Below are 14,149 nucleotides of genomic sequence, written 5' to 3'. Positions count from 1 at the left end.
AATACTGCTTTATTATTATTATTATTTTGCTAAAATTGTTCTAGCTTTGGTCATTGAGACCTCCTTCAGTTGGCTGCTATGTCCCTTTGACATACCCTATCATTGTGGGATTTTTTTTTTTATGACTTTCTTAATTTCTGGCAATACAAGATGCTCCTGGCTCATGTTGTGTTTTTCCTGCCCCAGTCCATAGAATAAGCCATTTTCCACAAGAAGGCCTGGTTCCCTTTACTAGAGAATGTAATTAGAAACCAAGATGTGGGCATTGGTGTGCTTGTTGCTACCGGGGCATTGCTGCTTCTAGGCCTTCTCAGCTGACACAGCAAGGAAATATATGTGTGTATACTAACTCCTGTAAATATGCATATTTAAAAATATTTCTGTATGTAACCATGTGTGTCTAAATTAAGCTAAACGTGAGTTCATATTGATGTCTTCCACTCTAATCCATCACCACATGGATCCTTCCAGCCTCCTCACTTATGTTAAAACTCCTACTCCAACCATGACAAACCTGGCTCCTACCATCCTCCATCCATTTACTTAATTGTTCAGTTCCAGTATAGAAGTATTCATGCATAGAAGTGTCAGAATTATTAGCCTATATTCCTGTGGGATACAACTTTATCAACTAAAGTGCAGTGCTATGTATAGTTTCTTTTGCCTTTAGTTTTACATACTGCTTTCATTTCCAAAGTTCCTAAAGTCAGCAACTTTTCCCCCACCCCCTTCAGTGAGGTTGTTTCAGACATTTATAATACAGCTAGATTGTTTTGTTACATTCTGCATTCCATCCTGGGTTTCCTCTTGATCTCCTAAATGATATTTTAAAATTTGCATGCTTTAAGGTTCAGTCTTTGTGCTGCAAAGCTCAATAGGTTTTGACAAATGCACAATGTCATATAGCCACAATTCCAGTATCGTACAGAATAGTTTCACCTCCCTAAAAATTCCCCTATACCTGATTAATTTTTATTTGGAAAAAGTTTAAAGAAACAAATAAATAAATACAGAAACTAAACTAAAAAACACAAGGGGAAGTGTTATCAAGAATTTATGTTAACGTTTTCTCATACTTGTTTCAGATTTTCTAAAATAAAAGAAAATTTAAAAGTAATTTAAGTCCTATTGTACTTCTTCCTAATTCCATTTCTCTCCCCTCCTCCTTATCCAAAGGCAATTACTGTTACACCTGTGGTCTTTCATGATTTTATACTTTAATAAATGTATTTGTGACCTTAAACAATAAATACTATAGATTCATTTATATAAATGACATTATTTTGTATGCATCTTCCTAAAACTTGCTTATTTTACTGTCAATACTAAGCTTCTAAAATCCATCTATGGTATGTAATTTTTGTTCTTGAATGGCTTTATAGTGTTTAGTTATGTGAATATACCACATTTTATTCATCTGTTTCTCTATTAATGGACATTTAGATTGGACTTTGTTTTTTGCCATTTCATCTGCTGTATGAGCATCCTTGTACATATCTCTTCATGAACACGTGTAAGAATTTCCTTAGAATACATAGCTGGAAGTGAAAATTGCTGGATCACGTGGCATGCACATTTTCTGTTTTACTAGAAATGGCCATTTTGCCTCCAGTGTGGTTCTCTAATTTCCCCACATCCTTGGCATCACTTGGAATTGCCAACTTTACATTTTTGCTAATCTGATGGCTATGAAAAGTTCTCTTCCCAAGACCTTCAGAGGCTGTAGAACCAATCACTTCCATTTCTGGGCAACTAGAAGCCATTTTGACAGGAGCTTGGGTTTTTACCCTAGGTACGATTTGATAGTTTCTAACAGCCTTTTATGTTATTTTCAAAGGTGTCTGCTTACCCAGGGTTTACGAAGTTGTTTTGGAATCTAACTTCACCCAAATTCTCTGTTCCAGTATCTGTCATGAAGGAAACTCTGTATCCGAAATATGAGGTAATATACCGAATGACTTTTCTCTATGGTTGTCGTTCATAGTTTAATTGTCTGATTATGACATTGAATTTTACTGGACAGTTGTGTAAATTGTCAGACAACTATTGCCATAATTAAGAATGATTGGATGGCGCTATAGAAATTCATATATAATAAATAATTATAGTATGTATGTATTATATGTATGTGCATAAATACACATATACTTATTAGCCCATACTTATACATGTATACTTATATATATATATTTATAAAAAATGTTGTACTTATCCATGTTACTTTAGCCAGTCAAGAAGAATATTCTGTTTTCTTTTTGAAGGATGTTTTGTTTGACTGAGGTGCCGAGATATAAAGCTACTTGGGTTGTTTAGAAGATCTTCATGGTATTTTCATTTGCTTTTAAAAGTGTATTTTTAGTTAATTTAGTGTTAAAAAATTTTAACACTACCCAATACAATTGTTAATTTTTTTCTTCTTCCCTTAAAGAGTGTTCACTTGCTCTCATTTTATTTTATACTGATTATTTTAAAAATTAGAAAGATCAAGAGAAGAAAACCCAAATCATCTATTATTCTTCTTCCTCAAGACAATTACTGCCCCCTTTTTGGTCCATTTTATTTCATCCTTAAAAATTCTTCCTCCTCTTCCTTATCTTCTTTTCTTTCACCCTTTCCCCTCTTTTCTTCTTTATTTTTTTCGTCTTAAAATACTTCTGTGGGGCCGGCCCCATGGCGTAGTGGTTAAGTGTGCGCGCTCCGCTGCTGGCAGCCCGGCTTAGACCCCAGGCGCGCACCGAGGCACCACTTCTCAGGCCACGCTGTGGCGGCGTCCCATATAAAGTGGAGGAAGATGGGCACAGATGTTAGCCCAAGGCCGGTCTTCCTCAGCAAAAAGAGGAGGATTGGCATGGATGTTAGCTCAGGGCTGATCTTTGTCACACACATACACAAAAAATAAAATAAAATAATTCTGTGATGAACATCATTGTGCATAAATTTTTAATGATATTTAGGATTATTTTATTTGCACAGGATTTTAGGCAGCTTATTAGAACACATATATCAGAGAAAGATAAAACAAAAAAGTTAAAGAAATTATGGGGAAAGCATAACAAGGGTAATAGCATAATAAAGTCAGAGGTAAGATTAAATCAAATAAATTCTATTCATATATGCTGTTGTTGCTTGAAATGGCGTCATTAATTTACCTCTTAGTTTTTCTGCAACCAAGGCAGGAATGGAATCACATTTATATTTGACCTACTGATACTACGTGTGTGGAATGTTAATACTGAAACACCCTTATATTTCTTGGATTACTTGATTGTGGTGTATTATTCTTAAATAGCATGTTGAATTCTGATAGGCAATATTTTATTTTTATTTTTAATATATACTCATAGTGAACTATGTATGTAGTATATTTTTTTCCTCTTTTGTACTCTGCTATCAGGGTTATTCTTGCTTCATAAAGTTAATTGGGTAGCATTTCATCTTTTTTAATATTCTGGAATTGATACAAGGAATAATCTTGAAAATTTGGAAGAACTCATTGGAAACGTGAGCCATTTGGGAAGGTAATTGTTTGACAATTAAAAATTTTTCCTTTCTAATTCTTGGGTTATTCATGTTTACTATTTTTTCTTGAGTTAATTGGTAACGTGTATTCTTACAGAAAGCCATCTATTCGATTGAAATGTATAAGTTATATGCGGAGTGTGTATATATTCTCTGTTCAGTTTTAATCTCCATTTCTAATGTTGCATCATTTTCTTTCAGATTTCTAGTGATATTTTTGAGATTTTTTTCTTCTCTAGGATAGAATTTTTGGCAATTAGTTTAATTTTTTTGGTTTTTTCTCATTTGTTTTCAATTACAAATGTTTTAGTCTCTACTTGTCAAACTACTATTTTCACACCAGTATAAAACCATCTGTTTAATTTTTTTAACAAAGTTTATGATGTATGATCCTCTAGCTGTTAGATGCCATGGCCGGTCAGCCAGAAAAACAAATGAGTTCAACCTACTAACTTTGACCAAAAAACTTTTGGGTTTGTTATTAATTCAACTTTTGCCCCTCTGAATTTTTTTTGCTTCTGTCTTTGAAAATGTTTTGGTTATTGGCTTCCTGCTTTCCATAAAATGTTGACATTTCTTTTTGGCATTTTTCTAATTTCTTGCACTGAAAGTTTAATTAATTTCTTTATCTTCTTTTTAAGTAATATAAATACTTCATAATTTTCTTCTGTGTAAGCCTTTGATCTTATTTCATACATTTTTATAGTGTGTTCATTTATTTTCTAGATAATTTCTATTGTAGTTTTCATTATCTTTTTGATACATTACTTATACGGGAAATTTTTTTTAAACTTTTTTGACTTGGAATTATTTTGTTTAAATTTTATTCTTAACCCTTATTAACATAAGAAAATATATTCTTTAGAATACCAATTTCTTGGAATTTATTGATATTTGCTTTGTGGTGTACTGGATGTACCAATAGTATTTGTTAATTCAATGGTGTTATATGCAGTGACCATTGTTACATTGTGGCAGCACTAAGCAGAGCACAGGCTTCGCAATTATACGCTCTTGGATTTGAATTCCACTTAGTTCCTGGATAACCTCGTACTAGTATCTTAGCCTCTTGAAGTCTCAGTTTATTTTGTATGTAGAGTGGGTGTTCTGAGGATTTAATGAGAGACTATATAATGTATTGCCTGATGCATAGTAAGTGCTCAATTAATAATAGATATAGCTGTTGTATTGTTATATTCCATTCTCCTATGGCATATTTCTTTCCTTTGATCTAAAAAACACTGGTTGGAATTTTTCAGTGCAGTTATGTTTTGTCCATTTCTCCAAGTGTTACTGACAGTTCTTACTTTATGTGAGTAGAAGCTGTTTTGTCTTTATTATGAATTCAGCACTGTTTATTCTTTATTATCGATTTTAGATGACCCACTTTGGCCGAGTTAACGCTAGCATTCCACTCTAATATGGCCAACCCTGTGTTCTTTTCTGTTTGTGTTCGGGAATATTTTCATTTTACTCCTGTCTTTGTTGTGTTTTTTGTTTGTTTGTTTTAAATGAGCCGTATAAGAAGCATATGGTTAATTTGGTCTTACTAGTCTTATTTTGTGGTTTCTGTCTTTTAAAAATTTTCTTTCTATTCTGTCTTTTGTTAAATTACCATTATTTTCTTTAGCAGTATTATTGTCTGTGCCGTTTTCAAAGTGGCCGGGCCTATTAAAATCACTTAAGAACTTGTATGAGTAGTATATGAATGCTTTCTTGTGGAAAAAACTCAAACAATAAAGACGTGTATGGCATAAAGAGCGCTCCCCACCTTGAACGCTGTCCTTCCCCAGTTCTCTTCTCCCTGAAGTTAATCATTGTTAAATGCATTGTGTGTATCGTTTCAGACATTTTCATTTTCATTTATGTAATGTAGGCGTATGCAAGTTAATGTTTTTACGTATGTGGAGTCATGTAATCTATATTTTTCTGCATCTCTATTTTTTTCACTTAAAAGATATTTGAACATATATCTTTGCACACATATATATTTTTCTATTTGGAATTCCTGGCTAAAGTGTATATGTAACTCAAATCTTGGAAGATTATGGTGTATATTTGCATTTCTTTCTTTTTAGTGTAGTATAGATTTTTCATTTACATAAGAAAATAATATGTTTTTTTTGGAAAAAGATGCCATGTGCTAAAATAAAGTTAATAACATAAGGCATATGAAAAGATTGCCTTAATGTAAAAGATTGGCAAATATTAATTTGTGTAAGTACGTGTGGCACCCATGAAAATGTGATGCTCACATCTCCTTCAAGAGAATCTGTTGAGAGGAGCATACTTGACTGCTAGCCTCCAACTGCTGTCCTGTAGATCTACCACGGTGTTCCCTCCAAGGCTCTTCTTCCTCTGGGCTGCTCCCGGCCAGTGCCTGAGCACAAGGGGCTTGCCAGAGCTGACCCATTCCTGCTTGATGTGGGATTGTTTTAACAGGCAGCTTTGGCTCAGGGACTTTCCATCTGCCTAGCTGACTCTTTCTCGGAACTTCTCTGTGGTCTGAAGCTCTTCCTACCCAATCCTTCCTTTCTCTTCCCCTTTCACAGGTGTCACACCTACATCATGGTCTGAAGGCCCCTTCTACCTACTGCTGCTTCTCTTTTTATGCTCCACTGGTAGCATCTGCTCCTAACTGAACTGACACAGTAGGAGAGCCTGTAACATGAGTGCAATGTTTTCCAAACTACTGTATTATGTTTCTAAAGTATGGGCATGTATTTTTCCATCTTTGTATATAGGAAAGTATGAATATGGGGAATTGAGAGTGGGCAGAATTGTCTGAACAAAGTCTGAATTGTAGCAAGAATAAGAAGGATTGGTTAGAACTGGTGATGATGGAGTAATCCATTAGAAAGATGTTCTAAAAGTAAATCGATACTGGTGGTTGTTCACACCCAATGACCAGAAGAAAAAGGATCCAACGGGACTTTCTGGCACAAAAAGAGGGCCCAAGACACTTTCCATGCGCCATAACTGGAATCAGACCTTTGTTCAAAGACTCCTGGTTCCTGTGAATGGGAAATGGTATTTAGATACAAAGATCTGTGTGCCCTACTTTTTTAAAAGCAAATTTAACCTATTTATATATATATATTATGATTATTGATATTTTTTGTTTTATCTTGCCATTTAATTTATGTTTTTATAGACTCTGACTTTTGTTTGTTTTATATTCTCCTTTTATTCCCTTTCTTAAATTTATCTTTGTTGTTCCTTTTTTAAAAAAATGCAGTGGTCTGGATATAATATATTCTGATTTTATTTTTATTTTTTCAACTATCTGGATAAATTGTGTTTTATCATCCCTATTTTGGAAGTTATATATATTATTTCTTATTCCTATGGTGGTTTCTCTAGAATATTCATCTTTACCTTTAATCAATATCTTTAATCTATATCTAATGTTAATCAATACCTTTATACACCTGCAGGAAAATGCAATGACTTTAAAACCTTTTAATTCCATTTACCCCTTCTTGATTTAATATGTTCTTACTTTGATATATTTTTAGATTCTTATCTTTTAAAACTCCCAAAACATTATTATTATCATTTTATGCAATATTCCTTATATTTTACCCATGTATTTATCTCTCCCTCTCTCTTTTTTTCCCTAGCATCTCAGACCTTTCTGTCTGAAATCATTTTACCCTTTGCCTAAAGTATATCCTTTAGAATTTGCTTTAAGGGAAGTGGGAGGTCTGCAATCGGTGGAAACCCTTGTTTTTCTTTGTTTCAGATATCTTAATATTACCCCATTCTTGAGGGATATTTTACCTGGGTATGGTATATGTGGTAAATGTTTTCTTTTAGCACACTAATGTTGTTCCACTATTTTCTGGTGTCTGCTATTGCTGTCGAGAAGTGAATCTTAAGTGCAAGTCCTTTGAAGTTAATTAACTCTCTGCTTCCCTGAAAACTGGCTACTTTGAAGTTTTTCTCTTTCTTCCCTAAGTTCCACTATGATGTGTCTAGTTGCAGGTTTCTTTTTATTTATCACAATTTGGAATCATTGGGATTTTTGCATCTGTGGTTTGATGTCTTTCATCAGCTATGGAAAATTTTTAGTTATTATCTCTTCAAATTTTGCCTCTGTCCGTTCTCTCTTTCATTTTCTGGGACTTTAATCACATGTATTTCTTTTTTCTCTTGATATTGGACTCTGGGCTATTTCTTTTGATCTATATTATAGTTCAGGTTCATAATTCTTTCCTCAGTTGTTTCTAATATACTGTTAAACTTGTTCACAGTATTTTTAAATTTGGTTTTGTATTTTTCTTTTTAGAATTTGTATTTTTTTCTCTAAATCTATTACATTCTGGTGTTTTATTTCTTTGTGTACCTGTCTGTCTTTAAATGTTTATCACCATATTTAAAACATTATTTTTAGGAAACATTTGAGACCTAGAATGACAGTTCCTTTCTCCAGAGAAAATTTTTTGTCAGAACCTGGTATCTTTACCACTCAGAGACAGCCTTAATCTAAGGTTGAGGCTTGAGTTTCTTGACCTCATGATAGAGCCCAGGCTGAAGGTCTACACAAAGGTTGATTTACTTCCATTCACTCTTAATCTGAGGGTGTAACCCTGAGGGTGTAACATCTGTGTAGCCTTAGATACTTGTATATTTTGTATATATTTAATATTATATTTGTGTATAAATAACTCAGGTAGACTCTGGGCTTCGATTTCTGTCACCCTTACCCCAAGAAGCTGCCAATCTGCAGCTCAGATTTGCAGCAGCTTTGGCAAACATCCTGAGAACAAAAGCATCGTTGAATACTGGGCTTACCGTTCCAAGTTCTTGCCTTTTCTTAGATTTTGGCCCTGTATCTCTTCATCATCTTGTTAGCTCTTTGATGCTTTGAAGATTATGTTTTTCATGTTACATGTAGCTTTCTGCCCTCAGCAAAATTACTTAGCCTGCCAAAATTAGAAGCAGAAGTCATAATTGACTTTTAAGGTAGCAAAACTATTTCCACTTCCATCTGCATCCCAGCTTTTATTGCATGCATACCAGTTTCAGCAATATCCCTGGAGTAGAGAAGGAGGATTTTTACATCAGATGTCGTGTAAGCAGTGCTTGCATTCTCAAGGCACATTAGCTTGGGCAGTATCTTGGCAGGTTCCAGCATACGTACCATGTTCTCTTTTTAAAAAGCAACTATTGATCATTAGGAAGTTCTGCTGTTTTGATATCTGTAAAATACAGTATTAAGGTTTTTGTCCTTGTTATTGTTAAAAGCATTATTTTTAATATGTAATAGCTGCTATTCCATCATATTTGAGTATTTTGTGTAGGCATATGACAAAATAATTCCAAAATCTTGTGTTTCACATACTTTGTCTTTGAAGAATAGTGGTGCAAGTGACCAAGTATCTTTCTGCTGCGTCCAGTAATTCTCTTACCTTACATTGTGCTATAGCTGCTATATGAAAATACAACAGAAGAGGATGAACAAAACTTCAGTGCTGGTGCTTCCTAAATTACCCATAGCCTTCTCCATATCTGCTCCAATCTCAGTAATAATTACATGATACTTTTAAAATCTGATTTCCTATTGAATAAATATTTTTTGAATTTGAAATGTTAGTTGTTTGAGACCTGAAAATTTCAGCAAATAAAGCAGCGACATGATTTAATTCATCATGAATCCCCCAGGCTATCAAACTGAGATCTTCTAGTTATTTCTATGTATCCAAATCACTGATTACAAGATAGAGAAGTAGCACGTTTAATAGTAATCCTAATCATTGCAGCAGTTTACCCTTACAGTAATAAATATACATATATAACTTAATTAACTCATAGAGTTTGAATTATAAAGTGTTTGAGGAGATTTTCATTCCAATTAACATTTAGAATGCTTACTTATATTTGGCAGTGAGTAGTTATGTATTGACAATAAATCCAAATGATATGTATTATTCATAATCCTGATGTTGATATGCTGAATAGATTCAGTGCTAACCTGTGAGATCACAGGCTTGGTGATTGCTACTAAGACTAGGGATGCCAGAAATAATGTGGAAGTATCCATTTGGCTAAAGGCCAATGCTAAAGCCAAATTGTGGGTTTTAGCCAAATACTAAGGCTGTAGCTGGACTTTGATGCATCTCTGGTTTTCTACAATTCTAACTTTCTATACATTTCTCTTTTGGTAATAATGTTGTACTATGAAGCAACAGTGATAATAGGCTTTTAAAAGTATTCCACTATATAATTTGAAACTATTATCATTTTATCATAGAGTGTTCAAGCAAGCAGAATTTTAACTGAGAAATTTTCATCTGAAAGCAAGGAAAGTGTCGTTGCTTTAAATCAGTATAGCAGAAGAAGTTCTAGGGTATGTATAATTTTTATTCTGCTAGTCTATAATTTTTTCTGCCTACAGCTCAAATATTATTTCTAGTAATTCTGGAAATTATTTCTTAATGCTTCCTCATTCCGGGAAATGCCTCAAAACATTCCCTGGTGTCTTTGCCGAGGACACATTTCCTCTTTTTCAAATATTTTGTCTTAATGACACTCAAAAGATATTATTTACTAATCAATAGCAGGATATCTTCTGTGAGTTTTCCTAAAATTTCTGGTTTGCACTCATTTATCACTTCTTGCCTAGGTCTTAAATGATCAAAGTAACATGTTAATGAATCTTTTCACCAAATGGGGGAATTGTTTATGGCCATGAAACAGAGAATTCTGTAAATGGTGACTAGACTCATGCTTATGACTTTATTATCATTACAGTGCATCCAAATAAGCTAATTAAACAATAAACACAATCAGAGAGAAAAGAGATAGTGATCGAGAGAAGAAGAAAGGTATGAAAATAAAAGTGGCTAAATAAAATGCCCTGAATTTTATGGGAGACAAACAAGAAGCAGTTTGTTTTTCTCTCCTTCGTGCCCTCAGCCCTCTCCTTCCCCTAATGATGTTTTGGGATGCTGAGTGCCACACAGTAGAGAGTATTGGTGCCCTGAGACAATCAAATCTCTATTCTAGTAGGATAACCAGGTTAAATATGTGTCTATGCCCCCTTCCTTGTTCCCCATGCAGTCAGGTAATACTTTTCTTTTGGAGGGGATAATGTTTCTATTTAATATAGATCACTCTTTTGCTATTTTCCTTGTAGCACTTACTAAATATTTGTCCTTATGTACGTTTGATCTTTTTATTCCTCACCAGCCTGGGGTCATATCATTCTTGTTCACTGTTTTATCTGTAGCACCTAGAGCAGTGAGCATCACATAAAAGAATTGAACCAGCGAATGGCATTTTCTAGTTTGGAATGCCATTTGCACTTTCTAAACTATTGTGGTAGCACTGCTTTATACCTACCTGTCAGATATTCCCATTTTTAGTAACCGCTTCTTCCAATCCATCCTCCCTACTGCCCCCTGCTATATTCTGAAAACACAAGAATGATTATGTCACTCATGTCTCAACAAACTGAGTAACCCCACCTACCAAATAAAGTCAGAGAGCTCACTAAGCCTCATGACCTGGCCTCAACTCTATTTTCTATCCTCCCTCCCGTTATATCTCTGCTTCCATGTAACCTCACGTACCTGTGTTCTGCCTGCACCAGAGTGCTTGGGGACTAAAATCCCCTGCACTGTGACACTTCGCTGTTCTTGCTAAGCCTCTTCCATTGGCCTGGGACGTTCTCAACCCTTTCTCAGTCTGTGGAAATGTCTCTACCTTTCACAGGCCAGCCCTGAGGCTACCTCTTCAAGCCAGTCTATCCAAGTTCCTTCCCATTGAGAATTGCCCTCTCCCTCTCCCTTGCTCTCTTTACACCTGATTACACCTGATTCACACCATCCTTAGTCATTGCCACAGCTGCTTTGGATAGTAGTTATTTCTTTATGTCTTTCCACCATTATACTGCTGGAGGACATAGAACATGTCATTTTTTTTTTTTTTTGTACTTTCTACTCTATCCAGTAGATAGTAGTACTTCCCAACTCTTTTAATTTAGTAGCTCTCATAATAAGTGATAATATTTGTGTGGTCCTGTGGAGTAAAAGGTCCTGTGGAGTAAAATGATTAGAGGTGACTATTCAGGGGACAGTAGCTGCTCCAAGTCCTGTTAGTGCAGCCCCAGGGCTAAGGGGATTATGGCTCACCATATCTGTGCCACATTCACACCAACCTGTGCCACTTGTACCCACCAGAAAGCTTTGGTAAGTGTTTATTATATTAAGTTGCATTTTTAAAAATAAGATAGTTTATATTATTAGGCACTTTTCTAAATTAATTTATGGATTTTAAGTTCTGCTCCATTCTGTGAAGTCAGTGAAATGAGTAAGAACCTGTATTTTAATTAGTATTTCTGCATTTCATTAATTAACCTAAACAGTTATCCTTAGCCAACTGTCATATGATATTTTAGTTTACCGAATAATATCTATAGTCGATAGATATTTATCATTTGATTATTTCACAGGTTTTTTTCCTAAGAAAATCTGCATCATTTGAAAATATCCAAAAATGTTTCAGCACACAATCTCCACAATTAAAGGTATGATAAATTTTCAGTTTTTATTATTCAAAAGAAATGTTTATATTTCTAGTAATAATCACGACCTATGCTTTTTTGTTTGCTTTCCTGAAATCACGCAGTCAGTTGATTCATCCAGTCATCCAGAGTTGACTGAAAGTTTGGATTGGAGTGGGCATTTGGTAGACCCTGTAAGATTGTGATTGGGGTGCCAATTTAAGATTTTCAATAGCTCTTGGAGGTGTCTCATATTCGTAGTTTGACTTTACCTGGCATATTATAAATGAAGTCACTTATTAACCTAGACTTGCATTGGGCTTGCAGTTTTAAAGCATTTTCATGGACACTCATCCAGTTTGATCTTGAACTTTACAATCTCATGATGAGAAGGAAAGTGAGATAGATATTATCCTTGTTTTATACTTGAAACAGCAAAGATCAGAAAGTGGTAAATGGCAGAGCTAGAACTTAAACCTGCACCTCTTCTTAGCAAAGGCAACGTACTTTCCTCTGCACCAAGACTCCACAGGCCTCCTTGAGCAGCTGGGGCTTTCCTTCAGTGCATTGGCCTCCAGCTCCCAGCTTTTGTTTTCTCTCTGGAATATGACATCTTCCTTGATTCTCCACATTACTTGCTTCTAACTTGCTTTTTACCGGTTTAACTTTAGCCTGCTTCCTATTTCATTTCTGACATTCTTCTTTCATACTGACTTTTTCATCCTCTGTTTTATATCCCTGTACACTGACACTATCCTAAAGATTTTTTTATTGATATATAATTGACATATAACATTATATTAGTTTCAGGTGTACAACATAATAATTCAATATTTGTATATATTGCAAAATGATCACCACAGCAAGTTTAGTTAACCTCCATCACCACACACAGTTACACATTTTGTGTCTTGTGATGAGAACTTTTAAGATCTATTCTTTTAGCAACTTTCAAATATACAATAAAGTATTTTAATTATAGTCATCGTGTTGTATGTTACATCCCCGGGACTTATTTATTTTATAACTGAAAGTTTGTGCCTTTTGACTGCCATCACCCATTTCGTCTATCCCCCACTCCCCACCTCTGGCAACCACCAATCTGTCTGTCTTTCTCTTATTTACTTATTGACTTATTTATTTCACTTAGCAAAATGTCCTCAAGGTCCATCGATGTTGTCACAAATGACAGGATTTCATTCTTTTCTGTGGCTGAAAAATATCCCATTGTTGTGTGTGTGTGTGTGTATAACATTGTATATGTATATAACATATATATAACATTGTATACATATAACATATATAACACTGTATATATATGTATATGTGTATATACGTATATACACATATACATGTACGTATATACACATATACATAGCCTATATATGTAACATTGTGTGTGTGTGTGTGTATATGTATCACATTTTCTTTATCCATTCATCCATTGATGGGCACTTAACGTTGTTTCCATTTCTTGGCTATTGTGAATAATGCTGCAGTGTACATAGGAGTGCAGATATCTCTTTGAGATCCTTATTTCATTTCCTTTGGATATGCCTGAAAGTGAGATTGCTGGATTATATAGTAGTTCTATTTTTACTTTTTTTTTTTGTGAGGAAGACTGGCTCTTAGCTAACATCCATTGCCAATCCTCCTCTTTTTGCTGAGGATGATTAGCCCTGAACTAACATCTATGCCCATCTGCCTCTATTTTGTATGTGGCATGCGGGCACAGCATGGCTTGATGAGCAGTGTGTTGGTCTGCACCTGGGATCCGAACCTGTGAACCCCAGGCCACTGAAGCAGAGCACACAAACTTAACCACTATGCCACCAGGCCAGCCCCTCTATTTTTAATTTTTTAATTTTTTGAGGATCTTCCATAGTGTTTCCATAGTTGCTGCACCAATTTACATTCCCACAAACAGTGCACACGCGTTCCTTTTTCTCTACAGCCTTGCCAACACTTGATGTCTCTTGTCTTTTTGATAATAGCCATTCCAACAGATGTGAGGTGCTATCTCCTTGTGGTTTTTATTTGCATTTCCCTGATGATTAGCGATGTTGAGCATCTTTTCATGAATCTGTTGGCCATTTGTATGCCTTCTTTGGAAAGATCTCT

At 34.8% G+C, this 14,149-nt stretch overlaps 1 protein-coding gene across 1 annotated transcript in view; it reads left to right on the top strand.

Annotated features, from left to right (window-relative positions):
* The window catches only part of TTC6 (tetratricopeptide repeat domain 6), a 189,300-nt gene that overhangs the window by 89,084 nt on the left and 86,067 nt on the right, over positions 1 to 14,149 (top strand). The window contains exons 7-9 of the mRNA XM_087429089.1: positions 1,838 to 1,942; positions 9,776 to 9,871; positions 11,978 to 12,052. Coding sequence (XP_087285215.1) covers positions 1,838 to 1,942; positions 9,776 to 9,871; positions 11,978 to 12,052 — 276 coding nt within the window. The remainder of the gene's footprint in view (positions 1 to 1,837; positions 1,943 to 9,775; positions 9,872 to 11,977; positions 12,053 to 14,149) is intronic.

The sequence above is a fragment of the Ceratotherium simum genome, chromosome 3 (genome assembly GCF_057802395.1).
Source record: "Ceratotherium simum simum isolate JZ-2026a chromosome 3, ASM5780239v1, whole genome shotgun sequence".
In the NCBI taxonomy this organism is placed as follows: Eukaryota; Metazoa; Chordata; class Mammalia; order Perissodactyla; family Rhinocerotidae; genus Ceratotherium; species Ceratotherium simum.
The sequence above is the reverse complement of the archived record's forward strand: the minus strand, read 5'-3'. Positions and strand labels throughout refer to the sequence as shown.